The following is a 16540-nucleotide window of genomic DNA, read 5'->3' as shown; positions in this document are numbered from 1 at the left end:
GACAAGGAAATTCAATTTCTTCATTCCTGTTTGTATAAGCTATGGAATATTTTAGTAGATCAGTGAGGATGATGGCTACAGGACTAGGATTCAAATACAATTCAAAGTGTGCCAAAATAAGGATTATTCAACTAGGTTTTGCTAAAATCTCTTGTTATTCTGCAAGAGAGAAATGATATATGTTTGTCAGATGCTATACACCAACTTTCAATCCTCCTCTAGGGGATCGCGTTTGATTGCTATTTACTAATCCCAATAAGAGTTATGTGCACTTGATCCGGGAAAGAGAACGGGTCAGGTGCGCGAATCCGGGTCATAAATCGGGTCATGATTTGGATAATTGATTAATAAATAATTAAAAAATTAAATGAATTTGGTCCAAAAATCCAAATCCAAATCCAAGCCGAGGGACAACGACGACGGCTTGAGGCTTGCCTTCCTCTCAACCCTTTAACAACTAGAAGGAATGCTTCTATATTTAACTACAAGGACTTTTCTTTCCACTACCTATGTGTGAGAAATGCTTCTTTCATAAAGAAAAAGGGAACAATTCATTTTCCCTTCACATTTCTTTCCTCCGTTTCCCATTCAACCAATCATTAAAACCCAATAGAGTGGTGAGCTCCCATTTAAGTATATTGGTACGCCTCTAAGTTCAAAGAGATTATCAATCACGCAATATCAACTCCAGCTAGAAAAGATGCTTGGAAGAATCACTAGTTGGACCACTAAATTCCTACTTATGCTAGAAGGGATAGACTAGTTAAGAGTGTTCTTTTTTCTATTCATACCTTATGAAGCTTTTGTGCTTCCTAAAAAGTATTAAACATATTATCTCAACTTGTAGAAGGTTTGGCTATGGGATCAAATAAATCATTATTGCTTTGGAAAATATTGTGTCAGCTAAATCAGTTGGAGGTGTGAGCTTTATTGATGTGAAAGTATGGAACAAGACTGCTATATGCAAATAGTTCTTGATTTTATGCAAAAAGATGGATGAATTATGAGTCATTTGAGTACATGCTTACTATTGAAAGGGAAATATCATATGGGAAGCTAATTACAAGCAAGCTTCATGGTGTTTGCAGAAAATTATCAAGGCAAAAGATTACTTGATAGAGGCTGGTACTATATCTGATTTACTGGCAATTGACAAGTTCTCTATTAAGGAGATCTATCAAAAACTAAGAGACAACTGTACAGATATATGTCCCCTGAAGAAAATTATTTATAACAATTTTGTTGTCGCAAATTAAACTGAATTTTTATTTTAATGTTGATTGCCATGGAATAAAACAGTATGCTAATTAAGGTCAGAGTGGCATGTTGGAAAATAATTTGAGCCACAACCTATCCAATGTGCAACTTGGAGAATGAAAGCATACTACACTTGTTCTTTTATAATGTGAAACTTCTGCTGACATATGGAAAAATTAAGATGCTATAATGGATGGGTATAGCAAGACATGCAAAGAAGTGGACTTGTAAAATAACTTGGACTGTGACATATTTTGATAAGAAGAGTTTCACCGCGGATCGGAACTGTTCAGAATGGTATTAGCTGTAAGTGTATATCACATTTGGCAGGAAAGAAATGCAAGGATACTCGGGCAGGAACAAAGGTTTTCCAATAGCATCACAAAGTTAATTGTCCAAGATGTGTTTCATAGAAGTAGCAAGAGGGCACATTTAGTTACGCCACTGTTGAATCTCTATTTCTATCCGTGAATAACTATGATGGATGAAGTGCTTAGTCACTGGTAGGTGTTGATCTAGAAAATGGGATATTCTGTCCTGTTCTCAGTGTTTGTTTTGATTTCTTTTGAGATGTAATTATTTTCATTTCGGTAATAAAATTTTCCAATTATCAAAAAAATAAATTAAATGAGATAGGGGGGTTGTTCTAGCTAAAATAATTTCTGAAAAATCCTTATTGAAAGCAGATAAAAAAATAGGGGGAGACATAATATATCATGTCTTGAGCATAGTCTGGGGGAAGAGCCAGGGGGTCCAATTGAACCCCTTTCGTTGAGAAATTATACATCATAATATAGCTGTTGAATCCTCTTGACATAAGAATTTTTATTTTCTGAATCCCCTGTTCGAATTTATGGCTCCGCCACTGCGTGGTCTTCTAACGCAAGTCCAATCTTTTCTAAAGAGTCTGCTACAGTATTTTCCTCCAAACACACCTGTTTAATTGATCTCCAAAATATTCAGCTCCTCCATATATTTATATCAGTTTCCTCCAAAGGGACATGTTGCAAGTATATGCACAGACCTTCAATCCAGCTAGGAATTTATTCTCTATATCACAATTGTGTAAAGATATGGCTAACTTTTATGTCTTCCTGACTAATGTTTCCGCTTTAATTTTAAGGAAGTCTTTTTGTGGGAATCCTGTTAAGACATAAAAGAATCATGATAAAAAGTATTCAGTCTTGTTGAGGGATTTCATTCGGGGAAATTTCAATAATGTACAATTCAGCATAAGAAATAACATTTACGTAGCCATATTTTTAATTTACATTCGCATAGCCAATTATTCACGGTATATAACATTATACAACCATATACAACTTTATACACTTACTGTAGATAATTTATCAACCTTGTATAAAAGTGTATAATTGTGTATAAGAGGTATTTATACACACTTCTACACCGTTATACAATATTATACAACCTTATACAAGGGGTGTGTACACATAAGAGGGGTTTATACATGTGTATGAAAAGTGCTTGAGTTTTGATATTTTTGAACTTGAGAATCAATTAAGAAAACAACCCCCCCCCCCCCCCGCCCCCCGCCCACAAAAAAAAAAAAAAAAAAAAAAAGAGAGAGAAGAAACGAACAAAATCAACATATGGGTTTGCATCCATTCAATTACTGGAGTGTTCATATAGTTGCAAAGCAACCCAAAAACAAGACTGAACAAACAAAAATTAACAGATGGGTCTGAAATACTAACTTTAAAATTTCAAGATTAGTACGACTCAACAATTAGTTCTCAAATCTCAATTAAATCCCAGATGTGAAATGAGATAACTATCATTGATAATCAAAAGGGTACCTCTTACAAGAACAGTGTTGAGTCAAATAGGGTATCAAATTCAACGAGAAGCTACTAAGTTCTTCAATCTACAAATCCAAAAATGATGGAACGAATATGAAAAGTGTTGCTATTCAATTACTAGACGGAAAATCGAGTGCCAAGCCGTCAGGCCTACTTCGTGGCTAACTCGGGTAATAAACTAAAAGTGGGCTAAAACGGGTAATTATATTTCCCTAATTGTCATAGAGAGTAAAAATCCCATTTCATTTTCCATATCAACTCTAGATTATCTACAGAAGTATCCATTGTTTGTGAGATTTCCAATGGAATAAGTCTCCTTTTTGATCCATTTGAATATATGTCTTTCTTTTATAGCCAAACAAATGTTATGATATGCTTAAAATCACAAATTTCAAGAATATTGTAATTACGTAAAATACTTATGGCATATTTAAAAATCACGAATTTCTCTAATTCAGTTCTTTCACAAATCAGATAAATTGAAACAAAAGGAGTAATATTTATCTTACAAGTCAGGAAATTTCATTTGATTATGTGATTTGACTTTCATGTCTTCTTTCATTTCTATTTAGAGGTTTGAATGAGATAAAAATCATGAATATTTGGGTGAAGTTAAGGAAAACTGAATATTTGAAGCTAGAAGGTAATAAAGAGATTTGAAAGTTGAAATCGTATTTAAATATTGATTTCAATTGGAAGAAAAATTGAAAATTCTTAAGTGATCAACCATTATTTCACTTGCCTCAAATTAACTTTCAAAACTTAAATTATTTATTTGAAGTAAAAGTAAAAAGTAAATCACACATCACGTGTATGACAATTTCTTTTATTCGATCTTTAGTAGTTATTTTGAGATCCAACTAATTTAAATTAGTGTCGGAAAGTCTTGCTTTGGAGATAAAACACTTTCTTATTATGCTATCTTAAAGCTTGAAACTGAAAGATCTTATTAATAATGGAGAAATACTTATCGTACCATAATTTTTAATGGTTTGATGTTCACAAGTTACACGTGTTATTGTCTTTCCATTCAAGAAAGTGTTAATAATTTCAACCAGAATCCGGAGCTACTAGCTAGTGTAGGGTGGCTAATTAAAGTATTTACGGAGTAATTGATTGATTGGGTTCTTTTTCAGGATCAAATATTTATTTTCAAAAAATACATCTCATGTCTATATCTTTAACAGTACTATTTGTTATTTTAATGTGAAACAATTACTAAAAGATCAGATTATAGTCAGATGAGATAGCTAAATTTGAATTTACAATTGGATATGATCTTTAATATGTGAGAAGATATCCTTTATTCTTACGATACTAGTTGTTTAATACTAATTTAAAATATTTTAAATAATAAGATACTTCTTTAAATTATATGGTAATATATTATTTTTAGTTTTTTACTACTTATTACATAACGTGTATTTATAGTGACTAAAACTTATTTACTGTTCACATACGTACTTAATTCTTTTATACTATTAAATTTAAAATTTAAAATATATAAGTGTATAAGTTATACTACTGATGAGACCGAACACGACGGTACTTAATACTCATGAGTCATGAGTCATGAATATTATTTGGAACGTTTGAACATTTTTTTGCGTTTGTTTTACAATTTGTCATTTCAACTTCATTTTGAAATAGAGTATTTGAAATTTGAGAGATAGGTTTAAGAAGTATTTCAATAATAATTTTCATAGAGAACTTTAACTTTTTTAAAATGAAATTCAAGCCGGAAATACAACTTCAACTTACAAACATTATTTTTCAATTACAAACTCTTATACTTATTTTTTTCCCACTTCAACAAAATATTATCCAATAATGGTCCCGATCCTTCTTTCATCCAAATTATTGTACTAAAGTCCTATAGTATTCCTCCTTCCCACAGCCCATTGATTCCTCGAGTGGCTAAATTTTCATCCTTCTTTGATACTTTTCTAAGTACAATTTTTTTTTTCTTTGTTTAGTATCACCAGAGAACTTGGTGCAGAAGATGGGGCTGCTTCTCTCTTAACCAGAGGTTTTTGGTTCGAGCCTTGGATATGAAAAAATCCTTGGTAACGAGCGCTTGGCTCAAATGGGCCCTACGCGACGTGAATCCGGATATAGTCGGGCTTCAATGTGGGTAACAAACACCAAATGGAAAACCAGAAAAAAAAACACTAAAATTTGTTTAGTTTTATGGTTAACTTGTGGTTAGTAGTCCAACTTTTTGGTAATTATTTTGAGGCTTAAATCCGAGGGGCATACTTATTTTTGACAAGTCTCCAACCTAAGCTAGAAATTGACGAGGCATTATTTGCCTTCATTTAAACTACTCCTACTCTCCCAGGTTTTAGGTTGGGCAGCACTATTCCAATTAAGGAGGTGTAATTTCTTCTTTTATACATACAGGGATTAGGGAGTGACAATAATTTTGACCCCTCATTTAGTGATGATTTTTGGTTTGGTTCTTACGATATACAATTAAGCACATTTGAAATTTAATTAACTAAAGTATGTATTTTCTGTCTCTTTACTTAGGAAATACAGTATGTTATATCGTTAATGATTTGATAAATACGTGAAGATTCACAAGTAGAAAGGATAAAAAATGCAGTGCACACTTCAATTAATTAAAAGTTAAATGTGCTTAGTCATATTTTAAAAAGACCAATATCACAATTCATTGGAAAAGTACAATTCCTCTATATACATAATTGTGCTCTAATCTCATAGGCATCTGTATAGTGCATACCTTATGAGTTTCATCTAAACAAGTAATTTTATCTTAAATCGCGTATATGTGTTAAAAACTCACTATATAAGTACAACCAATATATTTTGAGCCGAATAAATATTATAGAATTTCAAAATCAAATCTATGATATTTAAATCCTTAATCCACCTTTTAAAAGGATTTGAATGAAGTCTTTCTTGTACATTATCACGAGTTTGAACTATTGATAATAATGTACATAGCCATCAATGTTAAACAACGATAGTTTATTCGACTCACATGTTCCATGTGCTTTTGTTTAAAAAAGCTACAAAATCCCTAGAGACATCCACAAAAAAATAAAATAATCCTCACCCTCCTTCCAAAAACATGTCCACTTTCTTTTTTCTATCTACATCTATATATGGTTCCACAATATTTGGAACAAAAGTACCTATCCATACTATTTCACGATGATGAGAAACTAAAAGACAAAACAAGATATTAATGTTTGAAGAATAAGCGCAATACATTCAAGGTTTCCCACATAAAGTGCGACAAATAGGGCATTGGTAGCGAATGAATAATAAAACCAAAGAATAATTTCTTCAAAGTCCATTGCCCTCGATGTTAAGAATGGACTCCACAAAGCTATAATTTTGCTTACGGGTTTAACAGAATTCAATAATTTTCACTTAAATTTGTGTATTTGAATTAGAAATTTACTTAATATGTAAAAATAATTTATTAGAATCCAATAAGCTGCCTATTTTAGAATCCGGAACTCAGAAACACGAAATTCTAGTTCCACTTCAACTTTACGTGATAAAAGTAAGTAGAGAATCTAAGGACCATTTGGCCTTTTTTTTGTTGTTGCTTTTTTTTTTTTTTCTTCTTCTTCAAAAGCGTGTTTAATTGTACATTTTTTCTATTTAGCACAATTGGTCTGAACCAGTTTTTCAAGTAAAAACTTTTTCTCCCTCACAAAACTACAAATACCAAATACAACTTTAGTTTTCAAATATTCTTTTTCAACTTAACCTCAAATATTCTTTTTTCTTAATTATAATATCACTCATTCAAATCCAAACGCCTACTACTGACTGTGCTATATATATCAACAGATAACATCTAATACTTAGCAGGGTGGAGCGGATCTTGGCAAAGATAGAATTTTTAGTACTATTTAGAATATAATAAGTGGGAATAAAAGGTAAACGTAGAATATAATAAGTGGGAATAAAAGGTAAACGAATAAAGAATAAAGGTCAAAAAAATAAATAAAGAACAAAGGTGTACGCATACCAAATTAAGTTGGATGCATATTATATTGTTATATTGGTATGCACGTGTATGAATTTTTTTTAAAATTTTGTTGTTTGTGGGCATCCGTCGGTATAAATACTGTAGACATGCAACTGTTTATGGCATCAAATAGGAAAATCTTTTGTTGTTGTTGAGTGAAAAGACAGCAAAAAGAAAAAATGGTAGGACCAAATCGCCCATTGTTTGTCCTATTTGGATCTTCAATAGTGCAGTTAAGCTACTACTTTCATGGTTGGGGTGCAACCCTTGCAACTCTCTACTCTCGCAAGGTATTTCTGCTGCCCAAGTTTAACAGAGGCGAATTCAGAATTTAGACGATAGATTCATATGTTATGTTCTCACTCAGAAGAAGCATGACACACTTATGACCATAAGTTTCAAACATTTTCTTTTCTTTCGCAAATTTTATGCCTCATCACATGAAGTGAAACTGAGGGACTATATATAAGAGAATTGCATATACGCTGAAGCATATACAGGATTCATATGAATTCAAATTCAAGATTCTCTCATTATCCATTTGATTTACTTTATTGGAAATCTATTATTTATACTTATATAGTAAATTCTTTTAAAACATATATAGAGTCTAAGCCAAAATAGCTCTGATCAGATGAACCAGTAATATCAACACTGTATATGCTCAAGCAGATGTAAATTGGACTATAATCCTATATGTATTTCAAAATGTCATATCAATCAGGATTTACAATTTCATGAGAAGTAAGATATCAGTGAGGGGTTAATTACATAGAAGGTCACTCAACTTATAGTATAATTACAATAAAATTAAATCATCAAATTTATTTTTCTATGCTCAAAACCAATCAATTTTATTGAGTACTTTTTAAAACTATCATTCTTGCAAAACTTCGGGATAGTTAACCGGATATCACCTTTTCATTGCAAGTCAGGTGACTATGTTTGTTATTAAGAGACATTAATTTGATAGCTAAATGCATGTGTTATAGATGGCCACACACTTTAATATGGTATTAGAGTAGATAGAGGTTCTGGGATCAAATTTCACCGCCACTCATTATAAAAAAAATCATGTGTTTGGGAGCGTGTTGAGAATATAATTAAAGTAAATAAAAAAATCTACTCTATAAAACGGCTTAAGCTTTTAGATGAGATGGTCACATACTTCAACAACATGAAATTTTATCTCTGCCAGCTTAGGGTTCTGACATAACGATTAAGAAGCCAACAAGTGTCACAAAGTGAACTAATACTACTGGAAACAGAAATATATTGGAGTAATTAAGATAATAAGTAATACAGTAATAATTAATTAAAGAGCCTCTATTTCTATATCCGCCATAAGATTTATAAATTTATTGCGGTACTGGACTAATCTTTGGCTCTTTGCCACAATCAAGAATCCCAAATAATTCCAAGCAAGGTCCTTTTCTATAAAATAGGCAAATAATTATAAGTTGAAATTAATATTTCCAACTCTAAGTTAATCTTTTTTTTTTTTTTTTTAATAATTGGAACAGGCCGATATAATGTTGCGTGGATATTCTGGTTGGAACTCAAGGATGGCTCTTAAAATTTACGAGAGAGTTTTCCCAAAGGTATATATCTTATGAATATTGCATGTATGTTTAATTTTGAATGATTTGTGTGCATCCTGGATATACCCAGCTACCACCTGCTAGAATAAAACTCTTACTACAAAACATTGAATTTTTTTCTTAGGTTGGACTTTTCTTTTGCAAAAAATTAACTTATGCAGACCAACTAAATGTTCTGCATTTTATCCATATATCAGGCAGAATTAACGAAAAAGTTAAAATATTCGCTTTTTGAATTTACAAAAATGTAAGAGTATGACCCCATATTTATAACTGGTTGGCTCTACAATTGCATTCGCGGTCGGTTTTTTTCCTTTCTATTCACAAGGCTCGTAAAGAAACCTGTAGTAAAGGATGGAGAGACCTTATCCAATCCCACCACGCCACGCCTTCTGCCGTAGCTAACCTAAATTACATGTTATTATTAGAACTAAACCCATGAGTTTAGTTTAGACCTTATTGGCTAGCTAGTCGATGTTCCAAAATTTATAATAATGTTTGTTTTTCTTCCTCAAAGATTTTTTTTTTCTGATATGGAGTTCTAATTTATTACAATTTGTTTAATTCACATGTAGGATGCAGAAATTCAGCCTTCTCTTGTCATACTTTATTTTGGTGAGAATGATTCAGCAGATCCTGAATTTCCTAACAGCACTCATGTCCCTCTTGATGAATATGTTGAAAACATGAGGAAGATTGCACTTCATATCAAGGTACATGAAGTTAGATCTGGCTGATAAATATACTTATTCGCATCGAGTGGTTTGCATCGAATCATATTAACTTACACTAATTAAGTGATTTAATGAGATAAAAAGGACAATTCGGTGCACAAAGCATTCGCGTTAGCGGGGTCCGGGGCAGGACCGCACCCCAAACGGTGTGATGTAAATGGTCTATCCTAATGAGATGAGAGTGCTTATTTATTGATTATATGTTTATCAGTTTATGTAAAAACACGTATCATGCATATTTGCTTTAATATAAATATCAAGTTCGAATAAACTTAAATTCTCTTTATTTGGTATTTCTAAAAAAACTCCCGTCACATGACTTACAGGGCCTTTCAGAAAAGACTCGTCTAATTATGCTAAGCGCTCCACCGGTAAACGAGGAACAAGTTGTCAAGCATTACTGGTAATTAATTAACCCCAATAATACTGAAACACCTATGACCTCTTATTTAATTTTCAAGTAATAATTAATTAACTATTGTTTAAAAGTATTAATTCTTCTTCTAATCAGGGATAATCGAGGTAGAACAAATGAGGTATCTCGCATATACTCAGAAGCTGGTATTAAATTAGGCCAAGAATTATGTGTGCCGGTTATTGATTTTTGGTCAGCGTTAAACGAACGCCCTGATGTCTTCTGGTAATCAAATTTGCTACTTCTACTCTTTGATTTTGGAGTTATTATAATGTAGTAGTAGTAGTCGTAAACAATATTGTCATAATTCTTGTTGAACAAAGGAAATTAAGTTATATATATATGCTCTGAGAGTCTAAATTTGTTCTTGCACAACCAGTGAATTTTATAATATGTTTGGCCAAGTTCCTGGGATTCAAAAGTGTATTTTTCTTAAAAAATGAAGTTCTTATCTTTAGAATGTTGAGGTGTTTGATCAAACTTTTAGAAAATAATACGTGCTTTTGAGTTTTAACAATAGTTGCTTTTAGAAGCTGAAAAAATAGTTTTTTTTCTTTCAAAAGCACTTGACAAAAGTATTTTTCTAATTGATTAGTCAAACATAAACTGCTAACCTCTAAAAATATTATTTTTTTAAAAAAAAAACACTTCTGACAAAAAGAGCTTTTCAAAATAAACAGATTTTGTAGCTTGGCCTAACGGCATGTAACATGATAGCAGGTTAGTTGCCATTTTTACTAAATACCAATTTATACTTATTAAGAGATTTATATGTAATTACTTAATAAGTGTTATGATTATTTAAATATTTTCTAGGAAGAGCTTATGAATAAATGGTAAGCTTTGAATTTTGTTTGTGTAGGGATGGAATGCATTTAACAAAAGAAGGAAGTGACATTTTGGTGAATAAAATCTTGGATGTAATCACTAGATTGGAACAAAATGCCTGATGAGTTTGCTGATATTGGTCCCGACTTGCACCTTGAGATGCTCAAGGAGAGTATAAATAAAACTGTAGGGGGTTACTAATTATTCCCTTGATCCTAAACCCCAAGAGCTTATTTTGGATGCATAATAAAATAAAAATATGCAAGAATAATAAGACTAAGTACTACTAGTCAATTTCCCATTTTCCTGTTTCATGTGTCCTAATAAACTCTTTTGCAGAAAGAGTAATAAAAGTTCCTAGGAAGGTTTTGCCTTCTCCTAGGAAGGGTTTGCTTTCTTTGTAGAATAATGTATCTGGGTGTACTATGTAACAATGTACTATGGTAAGTATCCGAATTGAATAATTATGATATTTGTCTATTGTTCCTTGAAAATACGGGTCAATTGATTTTGTGACACAAAACATATATTTACAGAGCCGACACAAGACCATGCAGGATGTGTTATTTTTTATTTTTTCTATTTTCACATAATTCAAGGCTTATGCTTCTAGTTGAATACTTCTTCCACCAATCTGAGAGTTCCACAAACTATATAATTTAGGATAGAAAAACAACTTGATTTTTTTTTCTGGAAAAATAATCTCAAGGAAAACACCATGAAATATTATCTACAACCTAGTATTGAGGAAATATTTTTTCAAAGAAAACAAGTTCCTTTGAAATGGAGAAAATGACTTTTCTATTGGGAGCAGAGAAAACAAATCCAACAGTGGTCTCCCAAGCTCATTATTTTCTCCCCAACGCCGCCTCCAGCCCCCACTCCTTGACCATCCCCCCAAATGCCCATTCCCCCCTTATCCTAAAATTTACAAGATTTTTTACTTAAATTACATATAAATGCTCTTGGGACAATATTATTTTACGTACATACCAAACACTAAAAAATAAATAAAAAACTCACTTACAAATTAAAGTAGAGGTCTTGCCAAATCCCCCACACCAAGGGTTAATGTAGCTTAAGGGGTTGGTTTAATTAATTTAAAAAAAATAAGAAACTCATTTATTTCCAAAAAAAAACATTTTATAGAAAAATATATTATGATGCGTTTCCAAATTTAAATGGGATTAGAACTTCCTTCCTTTTGAAATTCCATCTACAAAAAGACTCCTTAATTTTCCGAGTTGGGAACCGATTGTGGCTGCTTATAAACGGAAAAGGGTCAAAATACCCCTGAACTATTCGAAATAGGTCACCTATACCCTCCGTTAGTTTTTCGTGTCAAAATGGCCCTCACCGTTACCAAATGAGGCCACCAATACCCCTCCGCTTAACGGCTTGCCACTTAATCTGATGTGGCAAGCCACATGTAAAAAAAATTGCCATGTGGCAATGCCACATCAATTAAAGGCCCAATACCCTTCCCTAACCCAACCCAACCCAACCACACCCACCCGACCCATTCATTATTTACCCATCCAATAAATACTCCTAAAGCCCATTTACCCTAATTTCTCACTCCCACCACCCAAATCAGAATCCTAATTTGAGAATATCCTCTCTTAACCTTTGATTCTCAAGAAATGTCGGAAGGCTCCATCAATTCCACTAAAAGTCGAAATGCTATAAAATGTCGTTGTGGAGTTAACGCTCTAAATTTGACCGCTTGGACTGATGCAAATGCTGGGAGCTAGAAGGTTCTACAAATGTCCAAGACCCAAAGTAAGTTCTAAATTCATTTTCGTTTTACATGTTTATATACTACAATGTTGAACTAAGTATGTTTTAATTGGTTATATGATTGTACATTTTGATGAATTTTATTTGTAAATTAGTATGCATTTCTTTGACATTCGTATTTGATGACTAAAATACATTAAATCTCTTCAATTTTGTTGTAGGTTACTAATTGTGGATATTGAGAATGGCAAGACAAACATCAACTCCCACCAAGGGCAGTAACAGTTATATTAGATCTAAAGAGTAAATTGGATAATATGAAGGCGGAAAGAAACAAATTGAAAAGGATAGTCGATGGAATGGATGTCGATGAAAGGTTTAATATGAGGAATCTAATTGATGATATGGAGGCTATTATTATTGAAAGGGACAATCTGAAGAAGAAACTTGAAGAAAATGATTTTGTCAATCTCTAAGAGGCTGCCAAACTTAGTATTTTAGAGGAGAAAGTTGAAGAAATGGAGTTTATATCAGTTCAAGAGGCCGAAAGAGTTGTGACTTTGGAGAAGAAAATCAAAAAGTTGAAAACTATCATTTTTATTTCATGTGCTTTGTTCCTTGTGTTTCTTGTTGGGATGATGAAGTGAATGTAGTTATGCAGATTGTTGGGATGATGAAGAAAATGGTGTTGTTGTAACGGCGTTGATGAAGTTCCTTGCGTTTGTTGTAATAGTTATGTAGGTTCCTTGTGTTTATTGTAATGAAGGTGATGTATGATGTTGAAGTTGTTGTATTTTGTTGTGATGTAATGAAGTTCATGTGTGATGTTTTAGTTGGTGTATTGTGTTGTTTTGTAATGATGTTGATGTATGTTGTTAAACTTGGTGTATTGTGTGGTATTCGAATGAAGTTAGTGTATCTTGTACACATTTCATGTGCTCACTTAAGGTGCAAAATTAGACAAAACAGTGGCATAAAAACTACACTTAAAATGTGTCAACAACCATTCTACAAACAAATTCCAGAAACTGGACAGAAACACCATAGTCATTACACAAGTCAAAATATTACCATATTCATTATTTTTCATAAACATACCAACAGACATAAACTAGCAATCCAACAAACTGAAGATACTTAAACCTACACTTGCCATTGTTTGCACTTTGCCAGACCATAACACAAAACAAAAACTAGTAGCTTACATTTTGAACTACCAAATCTTGCAAAAACTGATCCTATTTGGTAGTTGGAAATACAATATCTGGCAGAATTAAGTCAATATTACAACTAATAAATAGAACCAAGAGTCTAAATTTGATCTTTCCCACCTTCTTCTCTCTTGCCCTTTTCAAGTGGTTGCTAGTGACAATTTCATTTCCTTTCCAAGTAAGCTTAGTAGGTGAGTAAGGCAAATCTGTAGGCTCACTCACACTAGTATGGTCACCCTTGAAAGAAATCACTCTACTCCCAGTTTGCACTATTCTAGCTTGCCTCATTCTCAACCTTGTTTGCTCTTCAGAAATGATCTTTGGCCTTAGATCTGGATCACTATCATCCTCTGAAAAGGGACCAAATCTTTCATCTTTTGCTTCTGTGGAACTCTAGGTATGGGCTTGAAATGGAAGTCACCTTCTTGTGATGGTTGAGGTGCTGAACTATTGACATCAACCTCTTGTGCTTCAACATATCTGGCCCTTTTCCTAGTTCTTGAAGTACTTGCTTCTTCAGCATCCTATAAAAAAACAAGTAAATTGATTAGTTCATTTGAATATTTCATAGGTAAAGTATAAATAAGATAGGTAATTACCTTGCATTTCCTTGCATTGTGAGAATATGAACCACACTTGCTACATGTCATTCTAGTTCCTTTTCTAGAATGTGCCCACTCTCCAACTCTTTTAATTGCTGCATCTTTTTCTCTTATTCTTTTCACCTTAGGTCTGCCAATAGTCTTCACAATGTCAGGTGGGGCCATTTTATGTTCTGGTAACACTTTCCAGAATCTCTCCCCTCTAACAGGTGCCTTGACTTGGGCCCATATGTCAACACCTTGCTATACCACCAGTTAATTTCAGTCATAGGTTTAATCTTTTGGTGCAACAATGCCTTGATGGCATGGGGATATGGGATGCCAGTCAGCTGCCAAGATCTGCAGGTGCATTTCTTTTGTACCAGATTCACTGTGTGCCTATTATCACCGTCAGACACTTCATACCCATCCTCACCATTAAAAGTAATATTATACAAGTTTGCTATCATTATGTGGGAAGTAAACAAGTTCATGCAATATGGACTGTAATTAGTGGTCCATGTCCTTACGTCAACTTCCTTTTCTCTCAGCCTATTCATTATCTTAAGTCTAATCTCCTCAAGCATCCTCAAGATAGGCTTACCTCTTGGTTGTAGTACCCATGAATTGAAGGACTCAGTGAAGTTGTTATCCACCATCTGATTTTTACAAACAGTGTCCATATAAGCTCTACACCATCTTTCTACTGGATACTTAAGAAAGTCCTTGGCAGCATCCTCTGACAATTCACCAATTGTAATCAACTGGTCCTTAAAATCCTCCTCATAAGTACTCCAAGCAGACCAACATAGAAGTTTCTTCATTTCACCTGACTTCCAATATTTCATCCAGTTTGCCTCAGTATGCCTTAAACACCACCTGCACAAAATTTCAGTCAATTGTTTAGTTAAAAATTAAGAATGCATTAAATTAAGACATCATATTAATTTACCTATGTTTTGCTAAAGGAAACACATTTTTACAGCATCCAACAGTCCCTGTTCATGTCAAGGAATTAAATAATCAGAAGCTACTTAGATAAAGACTGTAAAAAGTACATTAAAAGATATACATATTGGGCAGATTATTTACCTTCTGTATATCAGATATAAAGGTGATTCTTTCACCTTTCTTCAAATTCAAAGAATTCTCCAGCAATTGCAAAAACCATGTCCATGTCCTACTTGTCTCCTTATCCTCTACAGCATATGCCAATGGATAAAATGAAGTGTCACAATCTTGTGCCATAGCCACCAGTAGTTGCCCCTTGCAGTGACCCTTCAAGAAGGTCCCATCCAGTCCAATAAAGGGTCTCAAACCTTTTTTCCAAGCCAACTTAAAGGTATTGAAACACATATACATTCTAAGAAACCGTCTTTTACCTTGTTCCAATCCAGCCTTTGATAAATTGATCACCACATCACTATCAGGATTCTTTGATCCTAATCTCATTTGCATAAGCCTCTAATCTATTGTAATCATCCAAGAAACTACCTTTTATCACCTGAAGTGCATTCCTCTTTGCCCTTTTCAACTTTGTGTCATTAGTACTTAGGTTGAAATTATCCCTTAAATCTTGTCTCATATCCTTAAGCTTGTACTTGGGGTTGTTCTGAACTTTACTCTTGAAATCATTTGCTAAAATAGATGTGGTAGCTCTAGGATTTGCAAATGCAATTTCACAATTTTTCTTTGTCCTCAAAGTTTTAACCTTAAAACCTAGACCCTTACCATCTAGAGAAATGAGAATGGCAAATGGGCAGCCAACTATGCATTTATACCTCAATCTTTTTGTGTCACTCTTATCCACTAGCAAAGGTTTTTTAGTAGCAAGGGCAAACAAAATCACAACCTTTCTAGCCTCATCTAAGTCCTTAAAGGTCATATCTATATGCAGCTCTTTGTAATGTTCAAGCTTATCATTAACTTCCATAATTTTTTGCATCTTAATAAGCTCTAACTCATCAAAGTTATATTCTTCACTATCTGAAGATGGATTAACTAAACCATTATCACTTTCTGACTCAGCATCAGTCCCATATTCACATGGCAAAGAGTATGGTTCGCTATGATGAATAATAGTAGGGGCAGCAACAACTTCTTCAAAATCATCAACAGCAAAAAAATGGACACTCGTAGATTCTTCACTTAACAAGTACTGTAGGGTCCTAATCCCTTCATCCCCTTCAACCAAGTATAGTTCTCCAGAAGGTTCTTTCACAAGTAGTAGCTTCACTTTAACAAACCCACAATTATTTATGAACTCATCTTCTATGTCTTTTAAACATATCAGATCTGGATCAGTCTTCCTCATAAAGGATACAAATTTTTTTCATACAAT

General features: G+C 33.1%; 1 protein-coding gene, 1 long non-coding RNA gene and 1 pseudogene across 2 annotated transcripts; 2 read left to right on the top strand and 1 right to left on the bottom strand.

Annotated features, from left to right (window-relative positions):
* Positions 1-7199: 7199 nt before the first annotated feature.
* On the top strand, positions 7200-11139 carry LOC132049635 (GDSL esterase/lipase WDL1-like; annotated as a pseudogene).
* Positions 11140-11637: 498 nt separating this feature from the next.
* On the top strand, positions 11638-13246 carry LOC132050925 (uncharacterized). Its single transcript, XR_009413525.1, has 2 exons — positions 11638-12449; positions 12629-13246. It is a non-coding gene; the product is annotated as an uncharacterized LOC132050925 (long non-coding RNA).
* A 214-nt stretch (positions 13247-13460) lies between these two features.
* Positions 13461-14450, bottom strand: LOC132050924 (uncharacterized). The gene is made up of 2 exons (XM_059442257.1): positions 14218-14450; positions 13461-14142 (listed from the first exon to the last, which is right to left on the bottom strand). The coding sequence occupies exons 1-2, from the start codon at positions 14383-14385 to the stop codon at positions 13945-13947; spliced, it is 366 nt and encodes a 121-aa protein (XP_059298240.1). The 5' UTR covers positions 14386-14450; the 3' UTR covers positions 13461-13944.
* Positions 14451-16540: the final 2090 nt, after the last annotated feature.

This window comes from Lycium ferocissimum, chromosome 3 (assembly GCF_029784015.1).
Source record: "Lycium ferocissimum isolate CSIRO_LF1 chromosome 3, AGI_CSIRO_Lferr_CH_V1, whole genome shotgun sequence".
NCBI lineage: Eukaryota > Viridiplantae > Streptophyta > Magnoliopsida > Solanales > Solanaceae > Lycium > Lycium ferocissimum.
Note: the sequence above shows the minus strand (reverse complement) of the source record. Positions and strands in the feature narration are given on the sequence as shown.